The sequence below is a fragment of the Embiotoca jacksoni genome, unplaced genomic scaffold, assembly GCF_022577435.1.
Source record: "Embiotoca jacksoni isolate LCO1_2020_lvr unplaced genomic scaffold, fEmbJac1.0.p SCAF_12, whole genome shotgun sequence".
Lineage (NCBI taxonomy): Eukaryota > Metazoa > Chordata > Actinopteri > Embiotocidae > Embiotoca > Embiotoca jacksoni.
In genome coordinates this window covers 10204597-10224346 of record NW_027185252.1, presented here as the reverse complement: position 1 = coordinate 10224346, position 19750 = coordinate 10204597, and the positions used below count along the sequence as shown (strand labels likewise).

Below are 19750 nucleotides of genomic sequence, written 5' to 3'. Positions count from 1 at the left end.
CACGCAGTGCACTTTGGTCTGAGACAAGAACCAGAACCAGAAACTTTTTTGAGGCGAGCTCATGTCCGGTCAGGAATCAGAGATGGACATTAACGAGACAGCCAGCATCCTCCGGACCCTCACAGCTTTTAAAGTAGACGAATATTAGACGACAAATATAGTTTTTGTCGATGACACAAATATATATGTATATATATATATATATAAAATTGGTTCAAAATAAAACAGAAAATACGTTTACGGATATAAACAAGTAGCCTAATAATAATAATAATAAATATTGTAATTTCATAATAATTACATCACACACACACACACACACACACACACACACACACACACACACACACACACACACACACACACACACACACACACACACACTCCGTTGATTGGAGGTAGACTTAAGGAAAGATCTTCACCCACTGGGCACGGCCGAATACACAGACGCTATTAATGGAGATGAATGGCAAAGTAAACAGCGTGTTTGTCTCCTCTGATAGCCTCACTGGCCACTTCCCCTGGCTACTGCACTGCCGGTAGGACATACCTGGTGTCAGCTCTAAGTGCTGCAGAGTCACTAATGTAAATAGAGCTGGCGACAGGACGGCGATGCCTGAGGACGCGGCCTGGCCACGGCTGCTCTGACAGGCGCTGCGATCGCTATCTACGCGCTGCCAAAGATAGCAGCTCGGCTCATCGCTGCATAGGCGTGGAGTTTCCCAAAACAAAGTCTCCAGTGGCAACCACTCAAGGAGCTCACAAAAGAACCACAGGCCCAAATATAGAGAAGGAAAAGTAGCGTGGAGAAGCTCGAGTAAAGGCTCGTCCATTTAGCTACCCTCCAAGTGTTGTCGCCTGTGGCATCAGATAAGGAAAGGCGCTTCAGGAGTATAGCCAAATTATCTTTAAAATGTACCTTCTACTATAGTAAAATGCCACAATTCCTAGTAAAATGAGACACATTTAATTTCAAACAGTCTTATGGTAAAGAATACAATTAATTTACACTTTTAATAGAGCGTCTGCGTGTTATCTAATACATAATAAATGCAATTGATTTGACAGCGGAGGTGATCATATAGACACAAGTTTTAAACATTTTTATGTGCTTAAAAAAAGATAAGTCCAAGATCACAAGTCCAAGTTTTAAACGTTTTTATATGTGTGTAAAAGAAAGCTCAAAGACGAAATAATGTTCCTTTATTTCATGTAATTGTGTATATAGACTGAGTGGATGCATGTGCAGACTTTGATGAAGACTACGTCTGATTTGGAGGTTCGTCTGCCGGGGGGTGGGTGGGTGGGTGGGTGGGTGGGGGCTTGAGAATATAGGCTATAATAATATATTATCTCACAATTATACAATTTTATTTGGACGCAGATTTTAAAGTGGACATGTTACTTCTCAATGCTGAAAGAAGTAGTGCTTCATCCAAATTATAATCCCTAACACCATTTATTATTGCAATAATTATTAGTGATCTTACTATTGCGGAATTTAGACTATACATTGTTGAAGACAACATCTCATGGTTTGAATAAACGTAAGCTTACCGGGGACTTTCACGTTTGGCCTCCAGACATGTTCTGACACCCTGCAGATGATTCAGTTCTGTGGCATACAGAGAGATTTCACTGTTTAGTCAGAGGAAGAAAACAAAACAACACGGAAAAGAGAGATCCCTTCATCTGTCATCACATCTCAATTGGAGGATTGGCCTGCTGATTGTGTAATGTGTGCCCGTTTTGGGAGGGGTGGGGGTGTACGCAGTTAACTTCTTTTACTTTTACGCACACTGGCATGAGTCCTGTCCACAGGGCGGCGCAACTCGCCTGTCTGAGCAGCAAGGCTGGAAATCCATCCTCAATCTCAAATGAAGATGGGTTTTTACTAACAAATGCGCGGTTAAATGTGTCAACCTGCACAGCTGGAAGATGAAAAATACTCCCAATTTTAAGAGCCACTGCTAAAATCCACAAGAAGAATTACATTTTAAAAGCTGTTAAGAATTAAACTATGGATGGAGGAAAAGAGAAAACTTAAACAAGTACGGTCCTGTCAGAGTTACGTGGGAGCTAAAAATCCAAGCTGTAAAATATCAAGTAGCCCCCCCCTTAACTATAAATGTGGGTACAGCATTTTGAAATGATTTAAAACCTAATTCTCACGTGTGAAAACCAGCGCTGAGCCGCGTCTTTACGCATTCTCAGCAAACGTCATGCATTACGGTCATACATATTACATGTAACTAGGTAAACTCTCAGAAAACGGCTCTATTTTGCAAGAATAGTGGACAACATCCACTCTGAGTCTCTGCCTTATGTCCAATATTATGGTATTTGAAATGCTCAACAGGTCGAACTAATTCCCTTGTCTCCAAACAAGCTCTGAGACGTGGAGTTATAACTTTAAAAAAAAAAAAAAAAGATTTGTTCGTAATGTAAGCGATTAGAATCTCCTCACTGAGACACCGTATCTCGCCTGCAAACTCGGTGTCCCTCATTCTCAGTTACACACGGAGCACGGAGAGCAGGGTGAATCTGGGCGGTGCGAAGGAGGGACCACGCACAGAAAACAGCCTATCAAAGTTTAACCGGAGTTGCTGCTGAGAATATCTTAATCGTCTTTACAGCTCCGGGTGAGGCTGCTCATCAACAGACCGGACTTCGTTCACCGCAATTTAATGACACCAATTAAATGAAGCGGTGAAAAGAACTAATCAGTAATTGTCTCTTGATGCCTCCAAATATACCGCACGGGAGAGTGAGGAAATATCCGTGTTGCCCTTTTTTAAAATCATGACATTAAGTTTTTCGTCCTTTTCTATCGACGACATCCTCACCGGACGTGATGCCGGAGGGAACCCCGGTCTTGCCGGTACAGACGAGCTCTGCGCACCGAAGCGCGACACCTGCATCGGCAAGGGTGCTACGAAAGTCTGTGATTTGTATCATCAAGACGCCGATGAGAGCCGCATCTCGGAGATACTTTCTCCTGATCTTGGCGCATCTGTTGGAAACCTCAGAGGTGATGCCTGCAAGGTGCAGGCCGCAGAAGAGGAGACTGAGCACAGAGAAGGTGAGCAATATTGGAATGATAAATCCTCTGGGGTTTTACGCAGCAGCAAATATGAAAATGTGGTGGTGGTTTTACTGTTGTACGGACATTGTATTTGCACAAATTGGCATCTTGAAATAAGATGAGAAAAACAAAAAACAAACTTGAAAGCAACTCCAACTTTGCAACCAGAATGAAGTTTCAGCTCATGTTTAAAATAGAGTTTTAATTTACCACCGAAAAAAAATATAAGATGAAGATATCTCAAACAGTATTTAAATCAATCACATGAATTTATTCTTACCAATAATTAAAAAAAAAAAATAAAAAAAAATTTCCTTGCATAAATACAAAGATATTGAAATATAATACATAAATTTGGCCAGTATAACCGTGTGCCCTGACTTTAACAGTGTGAAAGGCATAAAGGTGGAAACGTCATATTGGCAGCATCAGCACCTCGTTGAAGTGACCTCTCACCCTGCAAGCTTTATTGTCGGCACACTTTCTTACTGTTTTTCAGCCGCTGCACAACAGCAGCCACGGTGTGAGCAGCTGGACAAACGGCAGGATAGGCAGGTGGATGCAGAGGAGGAGGGATATCGGCACAACGCGGACACGTTCAGCTGTTCACCAGAGGAGCAGCAGTGCAGGCCCGGCGCGAAGAAGCGCTCCAGGGCGGCCTTCTCTCACGCGCAAGTCCACGAGCTGGAGCGTCGCTTCCGCGCGCAGAGGTACCTTTCAGGACCTGAACGGGCCGATCTTGCAGGAGCCCTGAAACTCACAGAGACCCAGGTGAAAATCTGGTTCCAAAACCGGAGATATAAAACCAAACGGCGCCAGATGGCGGCCGAGCTGGCCGTGCTGAGCTCACCGAAGAAAGTGGCAGTAAAAGTGCTGGTGAGGGACGATCGCATGCATTACCATCGGGGGAATCTAGTGCACATCCCTATGACTGTGCCTCTCTACCACGGCTATCAATACCACCCATACCTGCACCACCACTACCAGCCCTGCAGCACGGGCAGTCTGTCGTGTGGAGGGAGGTTCTGAAGCTCTCTTATCTTTGGAGAACTGATGTCTTCAACAAGTGTCACTTCAAATACAAGGTACCCGTTTCCGTTCAGTCAGAGGACCGTGCACCTTAAGTGACGTTTTCATATGGATGAATCCGTTCTTGTCACACTTTTGTATGATTTTGTATGGCCCCATTAAGTACAAGTGATTTTCAATTATTGTTTGTCTTAGAACTACAAGTTAGTTTAATTTCTTTTTCAATTTAAAGAAAAAACAATATCAGAACTTGTGAGATACTGTCACCATGACTCACTAAATTTAGAAATATTTAGGCCCATTTGGTAAGTTGTCAAAATCACAAAGAATAGTTCACAGTCTGCAATGGCAATTTGAGTGGGCAGGAAGCTCTGATGGTATTGTGAATTGATTAGACTGTTATTGTGTGATGAAAGCATAAGGCAAGGTTAGAGTGTGGTTATTATCTTGTAATGATTTACAATTAAAAATAAAAATGTTAAAGCTTAAAATTGTTATTGACTCAAATATCTTTCTCGGTTCTGCTGTGTAGATTTTTAGAAATTCATATAATACATTTTATTTAGTATTTGATCTACTCTTTTATTTGCTGGGGCTGCACAACATTTTTTAAAAGGTAGGAAGGAGGTCAGAAAAGTAGGTGGGTCCTCTCTGCCATACCTTATCTGGGAGAGCATGGAAAGGTCACCCAAAATTTATAGCATTCCCTTGTGGGATTAATTGTTATTTTTCTTTAAGTCACGAATGATCACTGCACAATGGCCTGATGAATTCAAACTACATGCTGTTTAAAAAGTTGTTTTTCTTTGTCAACTTGCTTCTGCAGCACAAGAAAAACTGTATTTGACAAAAACAAAACTATCGATTTCATGCCTCTAATTGGCTCAAATTGTAAAATTGATAGGGGTTTAAATTGGATTGGACCTTAAATTTGAGCGCATTGCAGGTTCTTCCTATCTAAAATCCAAAGAGGAGTATTGATTGAAAATCTGAAATTGAAGGTTTAATCCCCCAAACCCAACCCTCAGTCTCCAAATAGTCATTCTATTTCATAACAGAGAAAAAAAAGGAGTTCAAAGGCATTTAATCTCAATATTCTCTTCAATTTAAGTGTTGTAATTACATGCTCACTTTTACTTCACAAGTTTCCTCAAGTCCAGAGCACGATCTATACGTTCATTTTTTTTTCCCTCCCCAATGAGCGCCAAAAACAGCCCACTGTCAGCAACCAGACACAGCAGAAAGGAATCTTAAATATATACAAACCTAGCGAGAGAAAAAGTATCTTATCTTGACGTGCAAGAAGCTTCACTGAGACGCTGACACTTTTAGTAGACATGTATTATATTTATGGGACACCTCTATTCTTCCTGAAACTGAACATATCACCCCCAAGAACACATTCATAATACTGTATGATTTTTATGGACATTTGTGGAAATAAGTCTTTGTATCTGGGAGAATTTTTTTTTCCCACGCACATAACTAAAGCAACAGATTAAGAAGCGGTCAGACTTCTTGTACTGTATATATCAAAATAAAGCTTACTATGTAAAACATGAATATCCATCTTATTGTTTGCTTTTGAAGTGTGTTTGAAAAGGCACGTGTATTGCCCGTGTAGTTCATCAAGTTTACTCGTTTTATTATTACACAGAATCTTACGTCTCGACCAAACGACATTTAAAAGGTGAATATTCCCTCTTGTTCTTAAAAAGGTGTGTTTTGTCTGTGTGTGAAGGATCCTGCATAGCTGTGCTCTCCACTGTGTGCTGCATGAGTCAGAGAGGGTCAACAGACCGTAGAGATGTTGCACCATCCAGGCTGACAGGCCCAAGACAGAGTACATTAATCATCATGCTTTACCAACAAGACTCCACCCTCATTTTTAAAGCAATATACACAGTGACCACACTTGATAAGGAAATGAAAACATGATTAATAAACAAGGTGTCTCACTCATCCTTTGGCTTAGACCATAACTGATTATATTTACCAGCTAGAGGGCGTTTGCTGTTCGGACAGTGTTGCTTGAGAGGAGCCTGCAGGCATGCGGAGGGCAGAAAACACAGTCCACCTTCACTGATGTACTACGAACAGATAAAGTCTGTTTTCCAAGAAGCAAGAAATAAAAAGGAAATATATATATATATATATATATATATATATATATATGTACATACACGTGAATTTGTGCAACATTGACAATGATAACACTCACTACAAAGGTTTGCATGGTTAAAAGCATCCTGCGTATGTAAGCCTGGGAAATATTGACATTACAACATTTAAGAGGCCGTGATGTAAAATAGGCACTTCGACTTCCCCCTTTCCCAACACAGGCTGCTCAGGCTGAGAAGATCACCCTGCACCGTACTCTGGCACCAGCCCAAACCTCATTTATCTCTCATATCAAAACATCACTTAAGAGGTTGGCATTGAGCAGAACAAGTCTCTGGATGGGAGGGATAACACGTCTCCTTTAAACTTTCCGACTAAAGTCAACAGGCCACCATTAAGTCTAATTATTTTCATTTCCACATATTTGCTATTCAGCACACCAAAGACCTTGTAGGAGGAAAGGTTGTGGTGTTGCAGTGTGGCTCTGAGGTATGCCACTTTCTTTGAGCTCTGATTATTCGCATTGTGCTGGTGAATAGTTGGTCTAATCGCTGCTGTCTACCGTGACCAGATAAGACTTATTTTTATTTTCCTGCACCCAGTCTGTGATGTCACACTGCTGTAAATTTCCATAGACGACAAAGAAGGACAGTAAAAAAAGGTGACTATGATGCCACGGTCAGTTATGCTAACAGTTAATTGATGACATCTGGGAGCGTGGGAACATAGGTTAGAGAACAAACCAACATTTTAGCCGTATAATCTAAACCACTCGAGCCGAATGCAAAATCACCACATTCGCAATCCCTGTTTGCGTTTAAAAAAAAAAAAATGCATTTATACATTGCCACAGTAAGAATGTAAGGCCAAAATTGAACGAGGATGTTTACAATGGACAGATTAGGTAAAAAAAAATAATTAAATTTGCATGTTCATCATGTTTGGCGATGGTGGATTATTCCCTTCAGGTTGGGAAGGAGTTCCTGCCCCCTAGTGAGAGAGTTGAATGGTCTTGGATGAAGCGGGAGATTGACAGGCAGATCAGTGCGGTGTCAGCAGTGAAGCGGGCATCGTACCAAACTGCTTCGGTGACGAGGGAGCTGAGCTGGAAGGCAAAGCTTTCGATTGACGTTGCCACCCTCACCTGTGGTTATGAGCTAAAGAATGAAGTCGCGGACACGACGGCTCAAATGAGATTCCTCCGCGGGGTCACTGGGCTCAGCTGTTGAGATAAGGGAAGGAGGTCCGACGTAAAGCTGACGCTCGTCAGTTGAGGGGGTACGGGCATGGGATTGGGATACTTCCTGTGGGCCTTCAGTTGGAGGAGATCCCGGTGGTATAGACCCAGAACACGCTGGAGGGATTTTATATATGTATGTGATCTGGCCTGCGAACGTCTCAGGATCCCCCAAGTGGAGCTGGAAAATGTTGCTGGCGAGTAAGGACGTTTTGCTCGACCTCCTCCAACCGCGACCCGATACCGAATACGTGTGAGAAAAATGGACGGACGAACGGATGGATGTTTGGCTAACCTTTGAGATTCTTTTTTTTTTTTTTTAAATCTGCATGATTGACCGAGTTGCGGTTTTTGACTCGTCTAAAATCGTATCTGCATTCTTCGCATCCTTGAGTGCATTTCAGACAAGAATGGTGACCTTGAACTACTGTAAGACGCGATAAGCAGGGCCGGTTTTAGCCACGCTGGCAGAGTGGCTACAGGGACGGCAATATTGGACTGTCAGTCCACCACTTTGCGACAGACTGAAACGTCTTGACGTTTACTACGGTGAATATAACAGTAATCTGCCAAATCTGGACGCCGGTTGTGTGTTTGTCACTTGGTTCAGCCAGACCACCACTTAAGGCCAAATTTCCAGTGTACGAATAAATAAAGCCGTGCGAGACAATTGATATGCCGTTTCCTTCCTCCTTCTTCCTTTGTAGTAACACATATTCAGGTATTCCAGTCCGCATTCAATAACAGCTGTATGTTATGTTTGTGGTATCTTGAAGAGGAAAAACAATATAATACATGTATGTCGGAAAACCCATGCAGCTATATGCACAATATTACCAAAGCAAACGTCAACAATAATCAGGAGTAACTACATGTCAGCAACTAGCTGTCAGGACGGTGAGCAATTGATGTGTTTTACTTTTGGACGTAGGAGGGTTGGTGCTAGGCAGCCAAGAGTGTCACAGCAGGTTTGGCTAACATATTATTATCTCTTCACATAGCGAGGAGGAGGAGGAGGAGAAGTTATCTCTCACTAGATGATGTTGAATCCATCATTTTTCTGAAGAATGAGCTGACATGAATCTTTTCAAAACTTTTTTTTTTTTTTTTTTTTTTTTTTAAATCAACTGTCGCAAATTTGCATCGCTGCCGATATAGTTTTGACACAAAATATTCACAGGCGAGTATTTCACATTTTCATTTCGTTAATTCATTACGCCCTCGATACGTAACGGCCTTTTGTCATTATCAGTTTGTGTCATGAGTATCAGCTGATGAATCACGCAATGGTTATTTTGGCATCTGTAAAATGCTGCATGTTGCATATTTTACAGTTGTTGTGCTCCACATCATACTCAGGACATACTAACTAGTCCTGCATTACTTCAGGATTATTTGACGGCTACTTCCTCTTTCGGGGACGGATTTAGACTTTAAAGAATCATTGTACAAACCTAACAACTGGTTTAATTGGGGAATTTACAATTAGTTCCTTAATAACCAAAGAGAGCACAAAAAGAGGAACTAATGATGAACTAATCTGTACTGTAATAAATGAAGTTTGAGCCACTCAGCAGATGGATCAAAGTAAGTCTGTAATAATGAGGTTGTTAGGTTGTTCTTGATTTGTTCCTCACTATCTCTTCACATTTTTGCGTATCATATTGTAAATGTTACTGGCACAGTTTTAGTCTCATCCCCTTCCAGTAAGTTCAGCAACTGTGGAACTAAGTCATTTGTTTTGCTGCATCAGACAGTCTGTTGAGAAGAAGTCTCAGGACTCGAACACAATCGCTGTCACAACATATGAAACCCATATTGTCTCTCTGCAGCTTAATTATCATTACAGCAAATCACAGCCACGTAAATACTTTAACTGCCTTTCTGTTGGGGAATGTGCTCCAGCCAGTAGTCCACTTAGGGATCAAGCTTAACTCCATGTATAAATATCTAATGTTCAAGTATGTAAACATTGTTTCTCCCCATGAATAGAATCATAAAGCAGAGAGAGTAAATGAAAGGATCTGAACAGACAGTAGAGCAGAGAAACATGTTCGTCTGCCTCTTTGAACAATCAGCAGCAACAGCTACCACAACTTGACAAGGTATCAAAAGATAGATTTAAATCACACCTATTAACGCCAGTGGAAACAGGTAGTTTCCTGTTGTCTTTTGTGTCGCTGCACATTTCTCAGCTGAGAGGAATGCCTGAAGGGTGGGGCTGCTTCTGCAGCGAGCAACCCAGGGCTGGCGGTCCTCACCTAATCCATGCTTGGCTGTGCTTTTAAAAAGATACACATCTACTGACGGGGAATTCTCACAAGGAACCCGAGCAGCAATTAAAGATGCAATTCCAATGTGCCTATTGTAACAGGAATCCTTTTCTCAAGGGGCTTGTTGACTTAAACAATACCATCTTCACATAATGGCTGCTTGGCACTCAGACTGCTGGGTGAATCCAACGGATTTAGAGCTCACACGGCACAGACGGGGAGAGGCTTCCCTTTCACCAGTCGGGGCCAAAATGATTGACACTCGGCCAGTTGTTAATCGTGCCATCAGAAACGGCTAAATGTTTTGCTGGTGGGAAAAGATGGAGCGGTCGTGTGTGTTTTGCTGCTAGTAATGCCCTGGTCCTCAGCAGACACAGGGCAGGACTCGGGAAAGAGAGGGGTCACGGTTAATACCTCTGTTTTAAGACAGATCTGCTGGTCTCTCTCACACACACACACACACACACACACACACACACACACACACACACACACAAAAACACCCCCCCACCTCCCATCCAAAATAATCCCACCCAGAGGACTCTTCTGGCTTGTTCCACAAACTATTAGCAGATAGCATCAGTGCACGTAAGAATGTAAACATTTACAGTGAAGCTAAAAGACATGAACTCCCCCTGGGGAAGACACATCCATCAAACGGCAACCACATTACCACTCACAAGCCGCCCCGGTTTCCAAAGGCATTAGACATGACATCTTTATGCACAATTTGAACTGACTTCATATAATCAGCTCTTATTGTTCGACACGTTGGTGAATTCACCGTTATGAGATCGCGATGCAGTGGAAACATTTACAGTAAAATTCGACACATTTGTCTGTTACCAAAGTGAAATTACGTTCTGAAAACCAGTTTCCAATTTAGACAATTTGTTGACTTGGGCCGGGTAGCGAACTTTGATGCTTTTGGGGCATCAACTGAATAGCCTCAGTGCTGTCTACTATCGAAAAATGCCTCGTCAGTCGGTACAAAATGTCGTTACCCAGGCTACAGTCACACAAACACATTTTCATTTTGAAACACTTATTTGACAGCACAGCAGTTGACATATGTCCTCTACTTGGCCCGCCCTCATAGATCAGATTAATCGGCTTAAATTTAGCTCAGTAAATCTTACATTTGAACACCTTATTTCACTCTGTCCTTGGCCACAAACCTGTTTGAGTTGCCGTCGCTGTGGTGACTTTAGGATGCTCTGTGCGCAGCCGGCCAGCTGGCTTCTGCTAATGGCATAGGGGACATCTGTACATTTTATCTGCAGAACCACCCTGGGTTACACTCTCCTCCTCTAAACTCCACGAAAACTAAAGATTTGTTCTCAAATGCAATCGTCTCGTTCTTAAAATAGATATTCTAAAATTGGTATCGGAAAAAAAAAGTTTTGTTCAAGAAGCGGTATCAAAGTCGAGGTGTCGGTACCAGTATTGAACATTTGTTTGAATGATACAAAGCCCTGCTCTTGACGAATCTTGTTTTTAGGTTTCAACCTGAGCAGCGAGCTGCAACCAGTCGTTTTTATGGCCTTGTCGTCCTAGTACGATGCATGTAACGAAATACAATGATCCCACCCCTGTGGAGGTCAGAGTGGGAGCAGGGGTCACGGCACAGATTAGAAAGGCTGGCGAGATAAACCCACCCACAATTTACAGAGAGTGGAAGTAGCGAAGGTCTAGTCTGTAATGTGTGTGTTTATGTATATTTAATCCATTAGGAGCAGATACAGGATGTTCATGGCGCGACCGTTTTCAGGGTAGAAGCACAAGAAGCACAAAGCTCATGAGGGAGTAGGAAACACATCTCAGCCTTATTCCTTTATTATACAGCGATCAGCCACAACAATAATCTAAATAGGAGCAAATATGAGGAACACCTCTCTATAACCCAGTGCCGTTCACCAGCATCACCAATGACAGTCTCTAAAAGTACCAATAAAATAAATCAACACCTCTCAGTCAGATTGAACAACTTAGTGAAGGGAGGATTTACCACCGAGCTGTCGTATTATATACTTAAAGCGTCACCCGTCAGTGGTTTTAATGTTATGGCTGATCAGCGTAGGTTTGTATGCGCAGATTATATTTTTGGAACTGCTTGGACAAATATTTGTGTTGTATATGTAATTCATAAGAAATAGAATAAGACAATATTATGAGAAATATACACTGAATAAAACACTGGACTCTATAGAAGCTTCTGTAGAAACAGCACGTCTGTCAGTTGTTGAGGATGAGTATGTGTTGAGCTCCTCTGTCCATAGATGGACAGGAAGTCTTCTAAGCTGCAACATTTCCTTCCTTTGACTCCTCTCCGCTCTCATGTCTCCCACACACATGCTCAGACAAACACACACACACACACACACACACACACACACACACACACACACACACACACACACACACACACACACACACACACTCCTCCAGAGCCGGCCGGAGGAATCCAAATGTTTTAATTAGCGGTGATAAGCCGAGACAAGGAAAGCATTGAGCAGCTCTGACACACAGAGACGTCTCCTATCAGTGTGCTGATAAAGGAACTACTCAGGCTCCACTTACGGCCTCTCAATCCTCCTCCTCCTCTACATCTCCTCCTCTTCTACTACATCTCCTCCTCCTCGTCTACACCTCCAGTGAAGGAGGCTGAATCAGAGACTATCCAAAACCATGCCAAGGTTTTGTGAGGCCGCTTATTATCTTTAAGTTTGTACCATAGCAGCAATTAGAGCTCCACTTTCCTTTTGTCCACTTTCCTGACGGCAGGTAAGATTAAAACATCATTAACTCAAATATATTTTACAAGGCTGCTGGGTTGTGACCGAAACTCAGAGCAACAAATATGTCCTAACCTTGAACCAACGTATCCACACGCACACGCACACGCACACAAGCTTTGAGTTTCAACTGATTCACACCAAAGGATACAATGTAAATTAGGAAACTCCTCACTGAAGCCGTCTCCCATTCATTGAAACACATTCTTTGACATGTAAAGATAAAATTTACAACCTTCACCTGGACTGTCACAATAACTTTGTAGCGCCAAAATTATGAATAAAAAAAACCAACAAAAAAAACCAATAAAATATCAAGATTATTAAAAAGAATAGCTGCAATATAAATCACGGCTGATAATACCTGTCACTGAAGTTATTTCAGACAAGAGTGTAACAAAAACTTTTGAATCAGTATGAATGCTTTTGGTGAATAAGTGAATGGCTTAAGGTTTTGCCAGACCAGTTTGTACTGACTAGAGCTCGAAGGCATAGCAGTTAAGCTTATTTGACAGGAAGCAAAGGCAGCTTTCTTTTCAAGATCAAGTTCAAAGGGCAGGAGGCCTGTTTCTTCCTCAGTGTCCCTGACTGCACCTGTGTTGCTCTGGCACGCACACGCAAGGAATCTGGTCACACTGCTTCCACTGCACTGACAGACAACTTTAGTTTTGTTCTCCGGTCCTGTGATTGAATTTTTGAGTGTGTCTTTTCACTTGCACACGTGTTGGACGTGCACTGGCGGAGGGCATGTGAGACAGTGGGGAAGGGGAGAGGGGAGCAAGTGCTGGAGTGGTTAAAAAGATCACAAGTATTTAGTAGTACCACCAAAAGAAAAAAAAAAACCAGTGCAGCGTTATTACTCACAACATTAAATTATCTTTTGTCTACTGGATCAAAAATTCAATGAGCCACCTCCACCAACCAAAAAAGACCGTTTACCTGCTAAAGTGGCAAAAATCTCTGGAGAACTTCTCCACCGGGTGTTTCCAACATTTTTAATCACACAGATACGTCAACTTACTCTCAAACAAAATGAATACAGAAGATAAAAGTTTGAGCTGCCGTCGAACTTGAAAGCCAATCGTCTGTAACAATGCTGCAGTTCATCAGACCCTGCCCATGGAACTTAATTTATCTTCTCATCACCACGCTTTCGCAGCTCAATTGAAAAAAAAAAAAAAAAAATCAGTTTCCCTGTTATGAAAGCATCAACCTGTTCTCCCTATTCTGGCTCATTAGCAATGACATTTTACGATAAACACTTGGATTTATCAAGGAGCTTTCTATTCAGCACAAGTCTTGCGTGATATTCTTTTATTGCATCAGAAGAGAGACGGATCCGGTTTCAAACTAACATACATGCCAAAGCCACCCACTACACCTCCAAGTTACCCTTTAACTTCACATCACATGGAAACGCTTCTAATCCAAACTGCTTTTTTTTTTTTCCCCCTCTTCGGTTGAAGCTTTCTCACACAGAGGAATAACTATATCCATGTGTGTGGATGTATTTATGTGTGTGTATTAGTGATCATCTTGTATCCTTGACAGTGGTGGGAAGAATTTTTCCTCCCCAACTTGTTCTCTTAAATGATGACAGGATCCGTTTCTCCCCCATATCCATATTCTCCACAGCACAAATTATGGGAGACATACAAGCCGCAACTGGCAAGGCAAAGTTGATAATCTGGCAGTTATGTTGGTTGATCGGACCTTATCTGGAATTCACATTTTGCAGAGCTTCATAATTCAGTCTGGTGTTGCCGTCTTTGGACTCATGTCCGAGTTAACTATGAATCAACAGCCAGGAATCATTTGTCACTTGTCTCTATAGTTGAAAAGGGCATAGCCACAAGATTTTGAGAACATCTGAAAAGAAGAGAGGAGAAAATATGTGTTTAACTGCATGTATCCTGGTTTTGATCTGTTTTATAAAGTGTTTATAAATTTTTTTATTTTTGCATGTAAACATCTTTTTTTTTTTTACTCTGAAAGAAATTGGAAGACTGTTGCATTATTGGGTGACTTTGGTGTTACTTTCGACCCAAGCTAACATGTTAAAAGACCACCAAAGTCATGCAATAACACAAACTAACTAAAGCAGCAGCAGTCCAGCAACTCGGGTGTACTACGAGGTAAAATGACTGTTTTTGTCAAAGGAGTCTAGTGGCTATGAAGAGAGCGATATAACAGCGCAGCTCCCCCATGGGAAATGGCTATAGCACGACAAGGTAAAGCTGTGAACCAATCACAGTACACTAATGTCACTATAGTTCCTCATGTGCTGGGAAAGTACCAACACAGACGAAGGAGACCAAACAGTCCCTGAAATTAAGTTCTAACAACCATGACGGTTCTCAGTTCCCGCAGTGCAGACACAAAAAAGAAGATACTTCCTGTAACAACTCAGAACTATGAAAAACTTCATCCAATCTGAAAGCACTTTCAGAGGCACCATTTTGTGATCCAGTATCCAATTCTACTGAACACATCCCTGCTCCAAATAAGCAAACATCATTCAAGTGAGTGGGCACCTTAATACATCCATGGTCATGATAAAAAATTAAAAAAAAATAAAAATCCAGTTTTTACATAGTGGATTGCTTTCAGTGGCAATTGATTGACATTTAGCTCGTCCACTGCTCTCCTCGTATCCTGAATCCTTTCGGAGTTTCTGTTTAAAAAGGACAGCGTTTTTATGGTCCCACTAATTAAAGAGCCTCACTAGATGCGTCCAGAGAATGAAAGGCAACAGCCCTAAATTTGCCCCAAACTAATATTTGAAAGGTCCTGGCTGCAGCCGTGAACTGCAATTCTGCGCTTCAAACCTTCTCCACTGCAAACCACTAGGTGACATCACACTGTCATGTACAATCGGTGGTTTTAACAATGCAACTCCCTTAATATATCACAAGTGTAAACCCGGCAATCAGTTACTAAAATTGTTACACATATTTCAAATTTTCTGCACTGAATATTCCACTTATGTCTGATGAGAATAAGCTTCTGGGTGCAACAGACAGATTTTCGGAGGAACCGGTGAAGCGAGCAGATTTTACAAGTAACAAGTTTCCTTTCAATAAAGCTAGATTGTTGTCAGAGAATTGCCGATGGGTTCTGAAATTACATTTTGGCCAATGCATTGCACTTCTCTTGCTCTCACCATGGACTCTTTATCTGAATGCAACCAAAGCCCCTCTCAAACATGATTGGTCAATACTACTATAACTACAAACAAAAAACAGAATTGCTATGGTACCAAAAAAATATTATCCTGTTCCTGCCAGATTCTGCATTTAAATAGCAGATATCTGTAAAAAAGAGATTAAACTGGCCTGGAATGATATTTCAGTATCATTTCAGTGAAAGAAAATACAGCTTTTGCCAGAATTGCAATGAATATCAGAGAGCAAAAATTCAATTAGCAAATTACTTGTGGTCAATATTTAAAATAAAACAAAACCAAACTCAGTGGTACCATCTAAATTAAAGGTTATTTGGTCTGAAGATTGTTGTGCAGGATCAGGTTTTTCAGAATCCGACCATTAAATTTTTTTACTATCCGTTCTTTTATTTTCTAAATTTATGCACCAAAAGCGTACTCTACTCTCCTACCCCCATCTGCTTTACTCCTCCGCTCAAATGTGCCTAGAGCTGGAGAGACTGCAGCAGCCAAAGGGATTACAACAACAGCTCCTTTATCCAGCAGCACCCCCGAGGAGCGTGAGATCACAACCCGTATGTGTCTGTGTGTATCCCACTGACTTAGACGAAGAGCCTGTAATCACACTTCATCCATTAGCTGCTGGCAAGGAATAAAGTGGACAAAATAGCATAATCCTTTATCACTCTCTAATTCATGCTGAGTGGTGAAGCCATTCATTTATTCCCCAAAAGCATTCATACTGATTCAAAAGTTTTTATTACACTCTTGCCTGAAATAACTTCAGTGAAAGGTATTATCAGGAGTGATTAATATTGCAGCTATTCTTTTTAATAATCTTTTTTTTTTTGTATTCATAATTGTGGCGCTACAAAGTTATTGTCAGAGTCCAGGTGAAGGTTGTACATTTTATCTTTACATGTCTAAAAATGTGTTTCAATGAGAAACAGCTTCAGGGAGGAGAATCTTAATTTACATTGTATCCCTTGGTGTGTATCAGTTAAACTCAAGGATCGTGTGTGTGTGTGTGTGTGTGTGTGTGTGTGTGTGTGTGTGTGTGTAAAAAACACCCTTCCACAGGTGCTTGCTGTAAGGGGTTTTGACCGTGGGCTTGAGTTTCCAAAACACGGGCCTAGGCTAATACACAAGGGAGAGTATGCATGTGTTTCTGCCAGCCCTTCATCTTCTTGTAAAGGCCTCTTCCACCAGAAAACATTTATACAGTGTGTGTGTGTGTGCGTGTGTGCTTGTGTGTGTGTGTGCGTGTGTGCGTGTGTGTGTGTGTGTGTGTGTATTCTAATTACTATGTTGTGGGGACTTAAGCATATTTACACAGTCATTCATAGTTACTAGGAACTGTTATACCATTACATCAAATTCAAAACAAGATACCCTTGAAGCATGTTGATGATCATCAGAAGAAAAGGTTGTTACAGGTTTGTTTAGGGGGCAGCAGCTATGATCCACATGAATAATATACACACCCACTGGGTAAACACGTCAGGGTAATTATAACTGACAATGGGAAGGGTGTCATGCTATATTCTCAATTATGTCCGTGTATCTTTCTAAAAGTAAAGTAAAGCATTAATTAAAATACAACAGGCTGGCAATAAGTCTTCCCTGCATAAGGATTGCAACGTTCAGTTGTTCATTGTGATTTAAAGAGAAGTTCATTTATTTCAATGATCCTTTTGGAGCTTTCGATTTTTGTACTGTTGAACTGTAATGGGTTACACTGAGAGGCATTCCTAAATGGGAGGGACAAAATATTGGGAACACCCCTCTGTAACCCAGTTGGCTTTTGACAAGGCACACCTTTTAACTGAAAACAGTTCCAGGTGATGACTTAATAAACCGTAATTTAATTTGTTTACAATGTTCGACAAAAGTCAGTATTGTTTAAGTCTGAGCTCTGTAATGGCTATCTGATCAGACAGGATACATTTACTCCAACAAAATATAACAACGTTTCACTTTGATTGAATAATTCCTTTAACATAAAAAAAAAAGCTTACTTTAATGTGTAAAGTGTTTTAGAGTTCATATTCAGGTACTTAAGTAAACAAAAGAAATTAAAATGTCCACTATTCATATTCTGTTGATACCTGGGAAAGTTTTTGTTTGTTTTTACTTGAAGGACTTTAGTTTTGTTTTTTTCTCAATCAGCTATGTACTCTGTGTTAAGTTAGAACCCCCCCCCCCTCCCCCACCACCACTCCAACATTTATATTCAACCTTATCTGTAATCCAGCAGTGGAGTCCGGAGTCCAAATCCAGAAGAGGCTCTTCTGCTCCTCCACGGGCAGCAGCGGCGGCCGTCATCCTGCCTTCCGCTCGGGAACCCTCAGTGGTCCTCTCAGTGGTCCTCTCAGTGGTCCTCTCAGTGGTCCTCTCTCAGTGGTCCTCTCTCAGTGGTCCTCTCTCAGTGGTCCTCTCAGTGGTCCTCTCAGTGGTCCTCTCTCAGTGGTCCTCTCTTACTGGTCCTCTCTTACTGGTCCTCTCTCAGTGGTCCTCTCTCAGTGGTCCTCTCAGTGGTCCTCTCTCAGTGGTCCTCTCAGTGGTCCTCTCTCAGTGGTCCTCTCTCAGTGGTCCTCTCTTACTGGTCCTCTCTCAGCAGTCAACCAAAGCCAACCTGAAAATGTTCCAGTTCAATTTCAGTTAATGTCCAATTCTTTTTTTCCATGCAGACAGCTTTCAGTTATCTCATAGTCCTTCAAAACTGGCATTTCTAATTTAAACATTCATACAACATGAACATAAAAGTTTGTCAGTGACAAGCAAAAAATAAATAAATAAAAAAAAGTTTCTGAAGCAAGACAAGTTCGCATTTAAATCTCCTGCACACTGCGGTTTCTACAGTGCTGGGTTTTTATTATACATTATTGGTCTCTGGGATTGTTTGTTTTCGTTCAGGTCAACTACACTCACCGGAGAATAATCTTCAAAACAAATTCTGGCCTTCCGTTATCTTCGTATGAACGTCAAACACCAAAACATCGTCCCTCAGACGTGAATAACTTCAACATTATAAAGTGGTAAAACAACTTTATCGCATCCCCATAGCTATCTTGCACACCAACGCCGAGCCTGCTTTGCTCGTTTCCCTTCAGTGTTTCTCACGCTCGGTTTATTTTACCCTTTGACCCCAGTTGAGACTTCTCTGCACGTGTTTATCGCCCCCTACTGGATACTCTGAAAACTGCAACACAAACCCGACTATTAAATTTGACAGCAGCGGTAAATCTTGTAGGGGAAAAAGTCGTTTTATATACAGTCTATTGAAACATAATGTTTTGATATATGGGGATTTTAGTGTAGGTTTGAGTGCGTTTCTATATGTAGCCTAATTGTGTTTAATTAGGCCTATTTGTCTGTGGACTACCCAAGCTTGTGAATAAAAACAGTATCAAAACAAACAATACACATAATGTTTCCGTTCCAATTAACCAGAGTGCAGAGTGGCACACTTAACCGGAGTGCAGCCATTATTAACGTTATTAATTTAATCTGTGTTTTTTCTGCAATGACGTGTTAAAACATGTCAGGAACTCACAGAACTTATGATACCAACCGTAAAACTTACCAAGCAGAAACTGTATCTCCAACATCTGGATCTACTGCCAAGAGGAAGCACCTCTTGTTAGCGGGGAGAGTAGGGACTGCCACATATTTGTGTACTGACACCACTTACTTTCTGTACAATAGAACGGATTGTTCACTGATTTGACATCTGGCTTCATTATAATAGCAATAACATCAACCTGCACATCAAGCTCACCAGTGAAGAGGATGTTGAGACACTATTGTTTGAAACCTGTTTGTGTGATTATTTCTGGGAACAAAGGCAGTCTATCACATTTAACTGTAACCACCACTTACAACATAAAACCTGTGGTGATGGTCATCCTATATAATGGGTAGAACATTTTATCAATGAGGAGGAGGACAGAAGGGGGAGGGACAGATGGCGCTACAGGCCAGCATCAAAAAACAAGAGAAAGAGGGATTTTTGAATGTCTTGGGACAAGAAGAAGAGAAAGCCAA

General features: G+C 41.4%; 1 protein-coding gene across 1 annotated transcript; it reads left to right on the top strand.

The window, feature by feature from the left end:
* Window positions 1-2568: 2568 nt before the first annotated feature.
* nkx3.3 (NK3 homeobox 3) lies at window positions 2569-5656 on the top strand. The gene is made up of 2 exons (XM_069144049.1): window positions 2569-3082; window positions 3585-5656. Exons 1-2 carry the CDS (start codon window positions 2803-2805, stop codon window positions 4112-4114), a joined length of 810 nt encoding a protein of 269 aa, XP_069000150.1. The 5' UTR covers window positions 2569-2802; the 3' UTR covers window positions 4115-5656.
* The last annotated feature ends 14094 nt before the right edge of the window (window positions 5657-19750 follow it).

Bases quoted from the DNA above. Each gene is read 5' to 3' on its own strand.
- nkx3.3 (XM_069144049.1), top strand. From the start codon at position 2,803: ATGACATTAAGTTTTTCGTCCTTTTCTATCGACGACATCCTCACCGGA. The intron at 3,083-3,584 runs GTGAGCAATATT...ACTGTTTTTCAG, and splicing joins GGAGACTGAGCACAGAGAAG to CCGCTGCACAACAGCAGCCA.